General features: G+C 41.1%; 1 protein-coding gene across 1 annotated transcript; it reads left to right on the top strand.

Moving 5' to 3' along the window:
- Positions 1-7,655: 7,655 nt before the first annotated feature.
- On the top strand, positions 7,656-16,118 carry LOC116024092. The gene is made up of 3 exons (XM_031264997.1): positions 7,656-8,528; positions 15,780-15,812; positions 16,011-16,118. The coding sequence occupies exons 1-3, from the start codon at positions 7,656-7,658 to the stop codon at positions 16,116-16,118; spliced, it is 1,014 nt and encodes a 337-aa protein (XP_031120857.1).
- The last annotated feature ends 906 nt before the right edge of the window (positions 16,119-17,024 follow it).

Raw genomic sequence — 17,024 nt, forward strand, 5'->3', positions numbered from 1 at the left:
TTATATATCTATATTTCCTTGCGGGTGTGAGTGGTGGTTGCTTAGCAGTCTTTTGCTAATGGTTTCTTTTATGTTTTCCAGGTATGCAATAAGTCTAAGCGAGAGCGCGTTAGAGCTTATCTTTATGAGGCAGCTTAGACATAGTTCTGTTGTTTTAGACTTTATGTTTGGGCATGTGTGCCACTGTTGAGATTTCATATACTCTTGTGTAGTTTTCGGATGTTTTGATATTACTTGAGGATTATATCTATGCAGTTCAGTTCTTTTGGTTAGCCTGTGCATCTAGGCCGTGTTTTCTCTTACCTAGATGTGGCATGATACCCCTTTAGGTTATAAATCGCTTCCGCTATGTATGTTTGATAGTTGAGATAGATAGCTTTTGCGTTAAAGTTTAGCTATCTCGGCTTGTGAAAAGTTGGGGTGTCACGCAAATATCGTCCTTGATGTTTCCATGAGGACCGGTGGAAAAAGGAGCAAGGGTCTATAGGGAAAACAAAGAACACCTTTCCACACTTAAGAATTGCTTCCGGGCTTGGGACAATTGAAATGCACCCACATATGAATCAATAATCATGCCAAGCTCATCCTATGTGCATGAAACAAGCAAAACTCGTAGATAACATTTCCACGCTTTAGAAAATCAAACGGGGTACCAAAAAAATGAGGAGGGATAGAAAAATATACCGACACAAGCATATCTCTCCTTTAGACAATTCAAGCATCCTATAAAGTCGTTGCCCCTCAAAAAAAAATCCCTACACACAAAGGTTAGTGAAAAGAATAAAGAATATGAATATCAACCTTTCTACCTTTCGCATTTCTCCTCTCTTGCTTGCTACTTTTCTCTCTCTTCTTTATTTTTGGCTTTGTGTACCTCCCAAGAGCGTCATGTTTAATGTCCTTGGCTAGACTAAAATTCATCAATAATAAAATCAACAACCTACCAATGTTCGCATCTAAGAAACCAAGAAAAAAGAAATTAAACAAACTACTCATTGTCCATAATTGTCACAAATATCCAAAGCCAAATAAAATCATTCATATCCAAATGAACCATTCTTCATTCTTCAAATTTCTTCTCATTTGGGTGGGTTGGACCGCGCCTGCTCATACTCCCTTCGGAGTCGATCCATCTTCACTCTTTGCTCAGCAAGAATCTCACGGCGTCTATCCTCTCAATTTCTTTGGCTTGCTTCCTACTCTTGTAGCTTCTTTAAACTCTCCAAGTGTAGCTGGTAATGGAAGATTTGCATTGACTCCCAATCGGTCACCTTAATGAAATGTGCCGGCACTGTAGGAAATGGTGAAGATGAAGATGGTGTTGAATCTGTAGGTGGTGGAACCATTGGTGTAGAAGAAGTTGAAAGGCGATGTGATGCAATTGGAAATGGTGGGGGTATAGAGGATGTGGCAGAAGATGCCTGACGAAGGAGTGATTCTGTTGGAGATGTTGAGGATGATGATTGAGTCTGAGGTCGTGCAATTGGGGCTTGTGGAACGGGTGGAGGTCTCCTGGACAGCCCTGCCTCTTCCCTTACCCTGAGTGTGCGGGTAAGCTTCATTGCAACCAACTCATCAAGTGGTATTGGTGCCATTTGTGCCTCGAGCAACCGATATTCCGTCCAGTCGATCTTTGCTTGGTACCCCAATGCAATGCACAAGCCGGTTACCAAGGGCCTTATGAGCACTGAATGTACCTTCTCCTTTTGTTGTGCCATGAGTCATCCGCGGCACACCATGCCCATGTTTACGGGTTTCCCCATATTCCTACTCCATAATGCAAATAAATTTTCCTTGTACACCTTTTGCATAATTTCCTCGTCGGCCTCCCCATGAATGGGCAATCACTCTTCTCACTACGCGGAGGTCTTCCCTTTTGATGTGGGAACCAAGGACTCTCGAACCACTCCAATCAACTTCGTGTCTAGCTATAGATTTCCAATATTTTCTTGGTGTGTCGAGGTCCCCAAAGTCCCACTTGAGTCTTCTATACCAATGCCTTGTCTGATCGTCCCGGTTGTAGAACCCCAGGAGTTGCCCTAAAGTGTTGACTAATATGTGATGGTCATTGTTGAAAAGCCGGAACGGGATGGTGGGGCTGATCAAATCTCCGCTCTTTCCTATTACTTCAAGACTAGCCACAAATTCGTGAACCGCCGGGGTGAATGTGGCGTGACTCCATCCGAAAATGGCACTCCAGTATGGTTGATGAATAAGGCGCTCCACCCCTTGTCGGATGAATAAAGCGCTCCACCTATAATAGAACAAGATTTTGCAACACAACACAAGGAAGCATTTCACAAATCATTCCAAGAGATTCATCATTATGATTCACCACTATAAGCATATTTTTCAAGCTCCTCGCATTTACATTATTCCATTTTCACATCTTCTCAACACATTTCTTTTTGAATTCCCATATTCAACACTTATTAGATGTAAACCAATCTCAACTACACAATTTAAACATTTCAAGCTCAAAAGTCAACACAAAAAGTCAACTTCATCATCTTCCTCAAGACCAACTTGAGGTTGAAGAGTGAAGTGTTCATGAAAGCTTCTAAAATGAACAATGTACATGGGTAATCATCAATATACAACTAATAGACCATTAAGACCTCAATTTCATCTTCAAATATACCCAATTTCACATATATGCACATTCATGGAAGAAACCCCCAAATTGCAAACTAGGGTTCTTCAATCTAGCACAGTAAGCTCAAATAACCTCAAAATCATACAATGTAGCACCAATGCAAGCTCATTTACTCAACATATGCTATTAACAACCAATATAAACCTTAAAAGAAGCATTTGAGAATGCGGGTTCTTGTAAACACAAAAATAAAGAAAGAACGTAGGATTTGAAAACAATGTAGTATGTAGATCTTTGAGAGATTACCTTGTGGAGTGATCTTTGTGCGTGAATAGGCTTTGAATTTCACTAAGCTTGGAGCACAAAGATGGAGAAATTTTACCTTTGAAGAGTGTTTTCTCGTGGAAGGGTTTAATATGAAGTGAGTAAGGGCATTTAAAGACTTTTCCCCACAGAAAGTTTTGCTCTGATCTCTCTGGTGCCCGTCCACACCGCGTCCACGCGTGGGAGCCAGCGTGGGGGCGCCACTGGAAATTTTCCACGCCCGCATCCACGAGTGGGAGCAGGCATAGACTTAATCCTTAGAGTCCCCTTCCACTATTTTGATCTCCTTTGCTATTTTGCATGACTCCTTGATGTTATTGTTGACAAATGGTGTCTCCAAATCATATTACCAGTGTCTTTAGCTCAAACAAGGCCAATCCTAACAAGAAAATTGCAAGAAAACTAGGATACGAAAGGAAAAACAAAAAGAAAAACAAAAATAAAACACTAATATCTACGGGATAACCTTGGGATGCCTCCCAAGAGCGCCACGTTTAACGTCTTTGGCTAGACTCGGTGTGTGCTATCCTTCAAAGCAAAGCAATTTTGGGACTTTACCAAGCGTCTCGTGCACCTTTGCTTCAAGAATGCCCGAAGATGTGGGATATCCTTGAACTCAAAATCAAGTAAAGGGAAAGCAAAAGTTGTGGTTAGACTAAATTGAGCATTACAAAATATCCTCAATTTCTCAAAGATAGCTTGCTCCTTCCCCCCTTCTTATACCTCTATTTCACCCCAAAAAATCTTCTCATTGCTAGCATGCCATTGAACAACCATTTTGTCAATTCCCTTGTTTACCTCAACTAATGTGTTCACATTCAACTCACCTCTCATGAGGTTGCCAAAAGTGACAACCTCCCCAATAGGCATATTGTCCCCTATTTCATTCTCAATTAGCTCTTCATCATCCCTTACAAGACTAGCGCATTCTTCAAACCCATTTTCACAAGAGTAAAACGACATGCTATCCTCCTCACTCATTAAATCCTCACAACACACCACAATAGAATCATCCTCACACAAGGAGTCATCCTCACAAGAAAATGTAACCCCTCATCTATTCCAATAAGTCTAGGGTTCGAAAAATATTTCTTTAGGCTATGACATTCATGAGATGATCTCCCGATACTTCAAAAGGATTTTTATAAGTAAGAATATTTATTAATAAGCTGCAATCATACGTGCCGGTCACGAACCGTAAAAATTTTTAAGGACGTATATTCAGTTTAGATTTCCCTAGGAAATGGATTATTATGCATAATATGATTAAGCATGAACTTCCTACTTAGTTAAGTTGAAATTAGACGAACTATAAGAGTGAAATTTATTACGAACCTTCGTATCGCTGTATTTCGCGATATACCGGAAAATGGTCCGATTTTAGCGGTTAATGACGGGATTATTTTTAGAATAATTTTGGTATTAAAATTTTCCCGAATTAAATTATATTCTTCCAAACTTTTATCTGATTTAACCCCTAACTGGCAAGGCAAGGCTTATTCTTCAAGATTTACCATACTTACCATAGAATTGTGACAAGTGTCACATTTATTTACCATGCCGTAATAATAAATTAATTAACTAGGATGAGTATGGGATAAGTCTTGCTAGATAGAAACTTAATCTCCAAGTTTCCCCATTCCTATCCATCTTGGCCGAAATAATTAGAGAGGAAAAGAGAGAGAAGATTTCATCTTCATCTTTGTGTTCAAGAAACTCCATGGCCAATTCCTTCACAAGTTCTTCCATACTAGGTAACACTTTGATTTTTATTCGGTTAAAAGACTAGAATTCTTTCCTAGAACTTAATTTTAAGCTAAGAATTCTTGAAAATATTGTTATTATGGTATAAATTACTTAGGGTCTTCGGTGGAAATTTGGAGGAAAGGATCACAACAATTTCTACGGTGTTAAAAGCTACTTGAAAGGTAAGGAATCCCTCAAGTCGGTTTAGTCACTTGAAAATGGACAATTGCTAGTGAACTGTGAGACTAGGAGTTTTATGTGGAAATTATGTGTTAAGCTTGAGGATTTCTTAGTTAGATCATGAGACTACTCTTTGAATTTTGGTAATTTTTGTATACATGTTCATAGCTAGTATATGCATGTATATGTTATATTTACGTCCATATAGGCTTATAATTATGAAAATATTGGAAAATCAAGTTGTTACCACACTATTTTCGCTCCCAAAACTGGCAGAATTTCAGGGACACGCGTGCACAGCGCGTCCGTCGGGCGTCCACAACGCGTCCGTCGGGCGTCCAGTAGGCGAGACCAGGCAGAACGACCGGATGCGCGCGTCCGTCGTGCGTCCGGTGGTGCGGACATCAGCGCGTCCGATGTGCGCGGATCTGTTTTCGACTGAATTTTCTTCTGAAATTTTTTCTCCTGCATGATATAATGTTTGAAAGGCCTACGGGCAACTGAGTTCAATTTTTGGAAAGAATAAATATTGTTTTGGAAATTATCTACATCACTTTGGAAGAAAAATATTGTTTTTGAGGAACAAGTATAACCCTTGTCACTTGAGATATTTGTGTTAAAAAGCCATTGGTAAATGTGAATATTTTGGAAACATATTTAGAAAGAAATAGTCATTTTGAGACTTTATGTGAAAATGCTATTTGAATCCAGGAAAGAAAGAATGTTTTGAAAACCTTAGTTTCTGGATAAGTTGTGGATGACTTGATTAACCCACGGGAGGGCTTAATTGCCAAAGCCCAGTGGTTGTTTACAAGATTTACCTACGGGAGGGCTTGAATGCCATGGCCCGAGGTTGTTGAGATGATTGACCTACGGGAGGGCTTAAGTGCCATGGCCCGGGGTTGTTACAGGATTGAGGAAGACATGATTGACCTACGGGAGGGCTTAAATGCCATGGCCTGGGGTTGGAAGAAGGGAATTAAGAAAACACTCCAAAAAGGCCTCACGCTTACCCAGGGGGAAACTAAGTAAATTTTTTTTAACTATGAAAATTTAGTTACTCCGTAACTATGCTGAAGAGCAAAATGTGTCGAATTTTGAGCGCTGCAATGTGCTGCCGAACTCTCTTTTGAGATAAAAATGATGAAAATTCCTGGAAATGAAAAGTTTTGCAAACTTGTCTGAAAGACGGAAAAGTGATTTTGAGCGGCAGTTATGCCATTATCTTTAATTGAGAAAAGTTTTATATGTTGATTCAACTCACATACTATACTATTCTTTCTACTGTTGATAATCTGGTTGCAGGTAGAGTTTCAACCTATGGGTAAAACTTTACAGCTTTCAAATTATTATATTTTTCAAAACGTTTGTTTACTTTTGAGTGACAATGGATTTCCTTGCTTAGTCGTCGTGCTAACTACACTTCATTGAGTCCCTTATCAGATGCAGTCTAGCGTGGGCTCTTGCAACCTCGAGAACTCTGGTGGTTCATCAGAGTTCATGTTCCCCATACTAGATTATGATGATTATGTGCAGTATCTAGCGGGTGACGACCCGTATACTCCCGGCTTCACTCTTGACCCTCCAGCTCCGGCTTATGCTCCTGATCCTATTCCAGCTCCTGTTCACCGGTTGTACCTGTCTGTCCTCCTGCTCCCAGTAGTCCATTGAGTTTCATTGATGCTATTCAGGCGAGTTATGGGTTCTACCCCGTCGAGGTTTTAGAGGGGTGTGACCCTCTCGAGTTCGTTGTTCACTACCCTTATCCGTGGGACCCTAATCCCCCGGAAAGTTATGACGAGTGAATGATGGTAAACACCCCATGTAAATTCTTAGATCATATCACCTGGTTTGCGGGCGAGTGGCACCTTGTTTGGGGAACGTATACCGGCCCAGTGTACCGCCCACTAGAGTAGGTCGTGTCCCAGGGAAGAAGTCGAAGCTGACCTTTTTGTGTAAATACCTTTTTGTAGCCATGGTAGTTCTAAGTTGGCTAGTAAGGTCGGGAATAGCCCAAACTTTTGTTCTAATGGGCCGTAAGAAAACTCTTGTACATATTTGTAGCTAGTATAGCTACCCTTTTGCTGCTAATATATATATATGAAGTTATGATGGGTAATGACGATATGAAACAGTTTCCTTGTCTTCAGTGTGTGCATCTAGAGTGAACTCTATCTGGATCTGATTGGGTTCAGTCTAGGTGTGGCGGTACCTACTCCGGATGTACGGTATAGCCGAGCCGGGGTGTTACAAGTTGGTATCAGAGCCCTGTTTCAAGTTAGAACCCTAAGTCAGCTCTCTTTTCGAGTCAGCCCTAGTTTCAAGTTAACCGAGTTTCGAAGTCAGCTTAGGTTCCTTAAGACCGACCTAAGTCATTGTTACAGCTTGATGAGTATAAGCTTCGGAGCAGAGCTAGAACGGAAGCCAGGTAGCGTAAGAAGGGGGTATTTCACTTCTACTCTACAGGATCTCACGATTCTGGTTGCTGAATAATGTGATCAATGCTTGTGATTCCCTACATATATTAATCATTGCTTAGGATTATTGTGAGTAAGCTTGCTAGCGTAATGCATTAATTATCATTATTCTATGATTAAAACCCTTGCTTAGAGGCTATAATAAAGTGAATGTTAGGAAGTGTCGTATAGGACTTGAGTAGGTGCTATACTGACTGCCTAACTAGCAAATTCCTTAAGAACTTTTGAACCTCGGGTATTAATTTGGAACTATCCTCTAGTGAAAGCCTAGACGAAATGTGTCTGCTGGTAACGACGATAATATCTCTGCAATAGATCGTATGGCCCAAGCGATGGAACGAATGGTTGAGTTTATGCTAGCTCAGCAAGCCCAGAACCAAAACCAAGGGCAGCCACGGGTAGATTTTGCTAAGGCAATAGCAAACCGACAACCACCGTGTTACGCTAGAGAAAAAGTTCCGGTGAGTTTGGAGGAATGGATCAGGACGTTCAATAAATTGCTTAACGTAGTAAATTGTCCTGCGAATCAACGAGTACCTTCCGCGGTCTATTACCTGACGAAAGCCGTAGACAATTGGTGGGTAACAGTTGGACCTGACCTCCTACAAGACCAAGAGTTTGGTTGGGAGGAATTCAAAGTGGAATTGAGAAGACAATTCTACACCGATCGTATTAAAGGGATTAAATGCGAGGAGTTTCTACGACTAAAGCAAAAGGGAGCAAATATCCAAGAATACCATGACAAATACGTGGAGCTGATGCGTTTCGCTCAAGAGATTGTGCCTGATGAAGCGAGTAAGGCACGAAGATTTGTTCGAGGATTAGATTGGGATGTAAGAAGGGCGATTTCACCATTCATGTGCTCTACTCTGAAAGAGGCGTACGATAGAGCCTCGGATCATTATCAGGTGTACTTGGACCAACAGGAAGTTTACGGCCGAAACAAAAGGAAGGCTGATGATAAATCACGGAAGTTCCCGTTGGGAAACAAGAAAGCTAACAAAGGTAGCTTTAACCCAATACGAGGAAGAGGAAGGGAAGGAATCAATCAGGGAAACCGTCCTGCTTGCCAAAGATGTGGAAGGAATCATCCCGGAGAAAATTGTCAAGGAATGAAGATTAAGTGCTTCAAGTGTGGTCTTTTTGGACACAAGTCCTTTGAGTGCCAAAGTCAGATAGACAGTCCCCAAAAACCCCTACAGAAGGTAAGCCAAGGGAGAAGATTTAATGGGAATGCCGGCCAGAAGCCCGCAGGGGTAGAAGATAAAAGGGCCAACTCCCAATCAGTAAATTTGGGAAGACCAACAAACGTCACATTTGGTCCCAACCACAAAGGAAAGCAAGTGATGGGAGAAAGCAACGCGGGGAACCAAGGCAGGATTTACGTCGTCAATAGCGTTCAGGCTCAGGCTAGCGACGCCGTAACTAGTACATTTCCCATAAACTCAGTGCTTGGGTTAGTACTATTTGATACGGGGGCTACCAATTCATTTATATCATCTGCATTTGCTGATAAACTGAAGTTAAGGCCTACTGCTAGATTAGATCTAAATGTCACAACGGCCTCGGGAGTAGTAGTATCCTGTAGAGATAGTTATGACAACGTTGCTATAGAAATAGCTGGATCTAACTGTCCCGGAAACCTCGTTCCTTTTGAACTTGAGGGCATTGATGTAGTACTCAGGATGGATTGGTTGGATAAGTATAAAGCTCGGATCGTGTGTAATGAGCGAAAGGTTGTCCTACGAGGACCAAAGGTAAGGAGAATATCCTACCGAGGAATTGGCAAGCAACCCGAGTCAAGGTTGTTGACGACGAAGAAATTGAAGAAGTTTGTGCACCAGGGATGCGAAGTGTATCTCTATTTGGTGCAAGATGCCGAAGTAGAAGAACTTGAAATTGATCGAATCCCAGTTGTACGCGAATTTCCTGACGTATTCCCCGACGATCTCACGGAAATGCCGCCGGAAAGGGAAGTGGAATTCACCATCGACCTCGTACCAGGAACCTCACCTATCTCGAAAGCGCCTTATCGAATGGCACCTAAAGAGATGGAGGAGCTGAAAGCACAATTGGCGGAATTATTGGAGAAGGGATTTATTAGGCCAAGCGTATCGCCTTAGGGCGCACCGGTACTGTTCGTTAAGAAGAAGGATGGGAGTCTTAGACTTTGCATCGATTATAGGGAACTCAATCGAGTCATAGTAAAGAACAAGTACCCGTTGCCCAAGATCGATGATCTGTTCGATCAGTTGAAAGGAGCGGGCGTATTCTCGAAGATTGACTTACGGTCAGGGTAACACCAAGTACGACTCGCGAAGGAGGATGTGCCTAAAACGGAATTTCAGACGAGATACAAATTCACGGTCATGCCATTTGGAGTGACTAACGCCCCAGGAACCTTTATGGACTTGATGAACCGAGTTTTCCTTCCGTATCTGGATAAATTCGTCGTCGCCTTCATAGATGACATCTTGGTTTATTCTAAGACACCGGAGGATCACGAGGAACATCTCAGGACAGTGTTACAGACACTAAGGGAAAGGAAACTTTTCACAAATTTGTCAAAATGCGAATTTTGGAAGAGAGAAGTCGCATTTCTTGGACACATAATCACCAAGGAAGGAATAGCGGTAGACCCAGCCAAGATACGAGCTGTAATTGAATGGGAAGTACCTAAATCAGTTACGGAAGTCCGTAGTTTCTTAGGTTTGGCGGGTTATTACCGAAGATTTGTTCAGGACTTCTTGAAGATAGCAAGACCGTTGACAAACCTGCTCAAAAAGACGACCAAGTATAGTTGGAGCGAAGAATGCGAGCAGGCATTCCAGGAACTTAAGAAGAGGTTGACAACTGCTCCAGTATTGACCTTACCTGTTGGAACGGAAGGTTATGAGTTGTACAGTGATGCGTCTCACAAAGGACTAGGATGCGTCTTGATGCAAGATGGAAGGGTAATAGCTTATGCTTCTCGTCAATTAAAACCTCATGAAGCTAAGTACCCGACATATGACTTAGAACTAGCAGCCGTGGTATTCACTCTCAAAATTTGGCGACACTACTGATGTTGTGAATTTAGTGTGAGTGAATGTGAAGGTGGTAAAACGAAGAGTCAAGACTCCCCGAGTGTCGTGTCTCACAAGGATGGCGAATGGGAATTAAATTGGTGTTGGCATTATCGGGGTTAAAAGGCAAGAGTTACAAGTATTACAAGAGATTGGTTTGGTAAGTAAGTTTGGGGGTTGTAGAAAGGAAATTTAGCTAAAGGAGCATGGGAAATTAAAAGGGGTGTGCACCGAAGTTAAACAACTTGATTGATCTTCATAGGGGATTTGGAAAACGAGTTTTGTGATCGAGTAAGGGAGACAAGGTATTAATACCGAGTGGCGTCACACTCAGACTCTCAATCCTCATTCGGTTGAGGCATTTCATCGAACACCTAGTCTACCACTCCTCTCGGATCTTGTCCTTTCGGACTAAGAGCGGAGATATGGGTGAGTGGGGCTCGTGAGAGGCCGCTATCGCGCACACTCTCACTTCCCTACAGATTACTAGCTATTCCGGCCGAAATAGAAGTAAAGCTTGAACAACTTCAACCATACAAACATCAATCCTACTCCTTCATCTTTCAAAACCATAGAACAAATTCTAAACAACAATCAAGAGTTTAAGAACGGCTCACACGCCCAAAATACTCTACTCAATCATGGAAATCATTCAAGATAACAAATTAGAAATTACTTTTAATAATAAATATAAACTAGCAATTCAATGGAAAAAGTATGTTACCCAAGGAATGGTTGAGTCTACATCTTCAATCCATCTTCAATCTTAGATCTACACTACTCTAATGGTAATTTTGTGTGTTTTTCCTCCACCAAGGGGAAGAAATAGAGAGAAAAATCAGATCTGAAAGTTGGGAGAGTCCTCCTTCAAAATTGAGAAAGAAGGGTTTAAAAAGCTGTCCAAGAAGTCGAATTTCCGCTGCTGCCCTACTGTCCCGCTTCCACGCCTATCACACGCGTGTGGCCTTGCGTGGGAGCTTTCTGGATTAATTCCACGTCTGCTCACACGCGTGTGATGGCGCGTGGCAGCCTCCTGCTTGATGGATTCTTTGTTTGTTGCTTCTTTTGGCCCAAAACTTTGCTGTATCCTTCGGAAATGACTCAAAGTATTTTTCTTGAGCTGGATTTGTCAAATAGAAGCTAATTAGAGGTTTTATCCATGAAAGTGATCATAATTGGGTGCTGAGACATTAAAATATCATCTAAACATAACCCGAATTTTGACTGTTTTTGGCACTTATCAACTACCTTTATGGAGTCTCATGCAAAATTTATACGGACCACAAGAGTTTAAAGTATATCTTTACTCAAAGAGATCTCAATTTAAGACAAAGGAGATGGTTGGAGTTGATTAAAGATTATGACTTGGAAATTCAATACCAAGAGGGCAAAGCAAACAAGGTAGTTGATGCCTTGAGTCGGAAATCAAACCATGCTCTTTGGGTATTACCCGAGCAATTATGTAAGAATTTTCAAGGACTTAATTTGGAAATAAAGATGTGTGGTCAGGTGGAACAAGAAATGAAATTATATTACATGTCGACCACTCCAACCCTGTTCGAGGAAATCAAACAAGCGCAAGAAGAGGACAATTGGGTAGAGATCAGAGCATCAAGGAGAAGATGGTTGATGGAAAACATGGTCCATTTGAATTACACCTGGATGGGAGTGTAAGATTCCAAGGTAGGTGGATAATACCTAAAGGGTGTAAGAAGATAATGGAGCAATTAATGAAGGAAGGTCATTACACACCCTATTCAGTTCCTCCTGGTGGGGATAAATTGTATAAAGATTTGAAACAAAACTTCTGGTGGTCAGGCATGAAGAAAGATGTAGCTGAATTTGTGGCTAGATGTTTGAACTGTCAAAAGGTCAAGGCGGAAAGAAGTAAACCAAAGGGATTACTGCAGCCATTAGAGATTCCGCAGTGGAAATGGGACTCAATCTCTATGGATTTTATGGGAGGATTGCGTAGAACCAAGTCTGGAAACGATCAAGTGTGGGTCATTGTCGATCGACTGACCAAAACAACGAGGTTCATTCCAATGAACAAAACATGGTCAATGGAAAAGCTGGCGAGAGCCTATATTAAACACGTGGTAAAATATCACGGAGTAACGCAAGATATCGTTTCGGACAGAGACTCACAATTTCTGTCACGTTTTTGGGAAGCGTTACAAATGGCAATAGGCACTTAGCTCAAATTAAGTACGGCTTTTCACCCTGCCATTGATGGCCAAACGGAACGAACAATACAAACGTTGGAAGATATGCTCAGAGGTTGCGTGCTTGACTTTCAAGGTTCATGGGACGAGTAGTTGGATCTAATAGAATTTTCCTATAACAACAGCTACCATGCGAGTATAGCAATGGCTCCTTATGAGGCATTGTATGGGCGGAAATGTTGAAGTCCTCTGTGTTGGAGCGACCAGAGCGATGTTGTTATACTTGGACCTCAGTACCTACAAGAGACTACTGAGGCAATCAAGGTAATTCGAGAGAGGATAAAAGTGGCACAGGATCATCAAAAGTCGTATGCCGATTTGAAGCGACAATTCACCGAATATCAAGTTGGGGAGAAGGTATTACTGAAAATCTCACCCACTAAAGGAGTCAGAAGGTTTGGGAAGAAAGGAAAGTTGAGTCCTCATTATATAGGACCTTATGAAATTTTGGAAAGGATAGGAAATTTAGCCTATCGACTGGCCCTACCGATTGAGCTTGATAAGGTACATAACGTATTTCATGTTTCTCAACTTAAGCGGTATGTACCTGATGCATCCCATGATTGGAACCTGAGGAATTGGAGATGGATGATTCGTTGGTATACGAAGAAAGGCCAATTCGAATCTTGGATTCTAAAACCCGAGATACAAGGAGAAAATCAGTCAAAATGATCAAAGTCCAATGGTCGAATCATAGCCCAGAGGAAGCTACGTGGGAATTAGAAAGCGTTATGATAGAACGTTATCCAGAGTTGTTTAACTCAGGTGCGTAGAGTCGATCTACTTGTTATGTGCCTAAACAAATTGTGTGCTAAGATTAGGCATACTAAGAATGCATTATGTGTAAACGAAGGTAAGTAGTAGTCTACATAGAAACCGTGGATAATAAGAAGGAAGTTTCGGGGACGAAACTATTTTTAAGGAGGGTAGACTGTAACCCCCTCATCTATTCCAATAAGTCTAGGATTAGAAAAATATTTCTTTAGGCTATGACATTCATGAGATGATCTCCCGATACTTCAAAAGGATTTTTATAAGTAAGAATAGTTATTAATAAGCTGCGATCATACGTGCCGGTCACGAACTGTAAAAATTTTTAAGGACGTATATTCAGTTCAGATTTCTCTAGGAAATGGATTATTATACATAATATGATTGAGCATGAACTTCCTACTTAGTTAAGTTGAAATTAGACGAACTATAAGAGTGAAATTTATTACGAACCTTCGTATCGCTGTATTTCGCGATATACCAGAAAACGACGAACTATAAGAGTGAAATTTATTACGAACCTTCGTATCGCTGTATTTCGCGATATACCAGAAAACGGTCCGATTTTAGCGGTTAATGACGGGATTATTTTTAGAATAATTTTGGTATTGAAATTTTCCCGAATTAAATTATATTCCTCCGAACTTTTATCTGATTTAACCCCTAACTGGCCAGGCAAGGCTTATTCTTCAAGATTTACCATACTTACCATAGAATTGTGACAAGTGTCACATTTATTTGCCATGTGGTAATAATAAATTAATTAACTAGGATGAGTATGGGATAAGTCTTGCTAGATAGAAACTTAATCTCCAAGTTTCCCCATTCCTATCCATCTTGGCCGAAATAATTAGAGAGGAAAAGAGAGAGAAGATTTCATCTTCATCTTTGTGTTCAAGAAACTCCATAGCCAATTCCTTCACAAGTTCTTCCATAATAGGTAACACTTTGATTTTTATTCGGTTAAAAGACTAGAACTCTTTCCTAGAACTTAATTTTAAGCTAAGAATTCTTGAAAATATTGTTATTATGGTATAAATTACTTAGGGTCTTCGGTGGAAATTTGGAGGAAAGGATCACAACAATTTCTACGGTGTTAAAAGCTACTTGAAAGGTAAGGAATCCCTCAAGTCGGTTTAGTCACTTGAAAATGGACAATTGCTAGTGAACTGTGAGACTAGGAGTTTTATGTGGAAATTATGTGTTAAGCTTGAGGATTTCTTAGTTAGATCATGAGACTACTCTTTGAATTTTGGTAATTTTTGTATACATGTTCATAGCTAGTATATGCATGTATATGTTACATTTACGTCCATATAGGCTTATACTTATGAAAATATTGGAAAATCAAGTTGTTACCACACTATTTTCGCTGCCAAAACTGGCAGAATTTCAGGGACGCGACCCTGGACGCGCGTCCACAGCGCGTCCAGTAGGCGGGACTAGGCAGAACGACCGGACGCGCGCGTCCGTCGTGCGTCCGGTGGTGCGGACATCAGCGCGTCCGATGTGCGCGGATCTGTTTTCGACTGAATTTTCTTCTGAAATTTTTTCTCCTGCATGATATAATGTTTGAAAGGCCTACGGGCAACTGAGTTCAATTTTTGGAAAGAATAAATATTGTTTTGGAAATTATCTACATCACTTTGGAAGAAAAATATTGTTTTTGAGGAACAAGTATAACCCTTGTCACTTGAGAAATTTGTGTTAAAAAGCCATTGGTAAATGTGAATATTTTGGAAACATATTTAGAAAGAAATAGTCATTTTGAGACTTTATGTGAAAATGCTATTTGAATCCAGGAAAGAAAGAATGTTTTGAAAACCTTAGTTTCTGGATAAGTTGTGGAGGACTTGATTAACACACGGGAGGGCTTAATTGCCATAGCCCAGCGGTTGTTTACAAGATTTACCTACAGGAGGGCTTGAATGCCATGGCCTGAGGTTGTTGAGATGATTGACCTACGGGAGGGCTTAAGTGCCATGGCCCGGGGTTGTTACAAGATTGAGGAAGACATGATTGACCTACGGGAGGACTTAAATGCCATGGCCTGGGGTTGGAAGAAGGGAATTAAGAAAACACTCCAAAAAGGCCTCACATTTACCCAGGGGAAACTAAGTAAATTTTTTTTAACTATGAAAATTTAGTTACTCCGTAACTATGCTGAAGAGCAAAATGTGTCGAATTTTGAGCGCTGCAATGTGCTGCCGAACTCTCTTTTGAGATAAAAATGATGAAAATTCCTGGAAATGAAAAGTTTTGCAAACTTGTCTGAAAGACGGAAAAGTGATTTTGAGCGGCAGTTATGCCATTATCTTTAATTGAGAAAAGTTTTACATGTTGATTCAACTCACATACTCTACTATTCTTTCTACTGTTGATAATCTGGTTGCAGGTAGAGTTTCAACCTATGGGTAAAACTTTACAGGTTTCAAATTATTATATTTTTCAAAACCTTTGTTTACTTTTTAGTGACAATGGATTTCCTTGCTTAGCCGTCGTGCTAACTACACTTCATTGTGTCCCTTATCAGATGCAGTCTAGCGTGGGCTCTTGTAGCCTAGGGAACTCTGGTGGTTCATCAGAGTTCATGTTCCCCATACTAGATTATGATGATTATGTGCAGTATCTAGCGGGTGACGACCCTCCAGCTCCGGCTTATGCTCCTATCCTATTCATGCTCCTGTTCACCCGGTTGTACCTGTCTGTCCTCCTGCTCCCAGTAGTCCATTGAGTTTCATTGATGCTATTCAGGCGAGTTATGGGTTCTACCCCGTCGAGGTTTTAGAGGGGAGCGACCCTCTCGAGTTCGTTGTTCACTACCTTTATCCGTGGCACCCTAGTCCCCCAGAAAGTTATGACGAGTGGATGATGGTAAACACCCCATGTAAATTCTTAGATCATATCACCTGGTTTGCGGGCGAGTGGCACCTTGTTTGGGGAACGTATACCGGCCCAGTGTACCGCCCACTAGAGTAGGTCGTGTCCCAAGGAAGAAGTCGAAGCTGACCTTTTTGTGTAAATACCTTTTTGTAGCCATGGTAGTTCCAAGTTGGCTAGTAAGGTCGGGAATAGCCCAAACTTTTGTTCTAATGGGCCGTAAGAAAACTCTTGTACATATTTGTAGCTAGTATAGCTACCCTTTTGCTGCTAATATATATATATGAAGTTATGATGGGTAATGACGATATGAAACAGTTTCCTTGTCTTCAGCCTGTGCATCTAGAGTGAACTCTATCTGGATCAGATTGGGTTCAGTCTAGGTGTGGCGGTAACTACTCCGGATGTACGGTATAGCCGAGCCGGGGTGTTACAGAAAAACAAGTAGTCTCCGTAAGAATTTGAGCACTAAGATTTTCAAGATTAGAAGAGCAAAGAGAATCAAGAATAGTACCTCGTTTTGGCTCTTTATCTTCCCATACAACCTCAATGTTTTCATCATCCTCACTCTCAATTTCATAATCGTTTTGATTTCCCAACCCGAAAGTTGAAATCTCTTCAAGCACCAGAGTTTCACTCTCCACTTTGCTTTATTCAACACTCACCTCGTTACAATTTTTTCCTAAATTCAACCCGATTAACACCCCTCGGATTGGTTTTAAAACTCGAGAGGTCATCCATAGTTGGGTAAACATTCGGG

The sequence above is a fragment of the Ipomoea triloba genome, chromosome 7 (genome assembly GCF_003576645.1).
Source record: "Ipomoea triloba cultivar NCNSP0323 chromosome 7, ASM357664v1".
Lineage (NCBI taxonomy): Eukaryota > Viridiplantae > Streptophyta > Magnoliopsida > Solanales > Convolvulaceae > Ipomoea > Ipomoea triloba.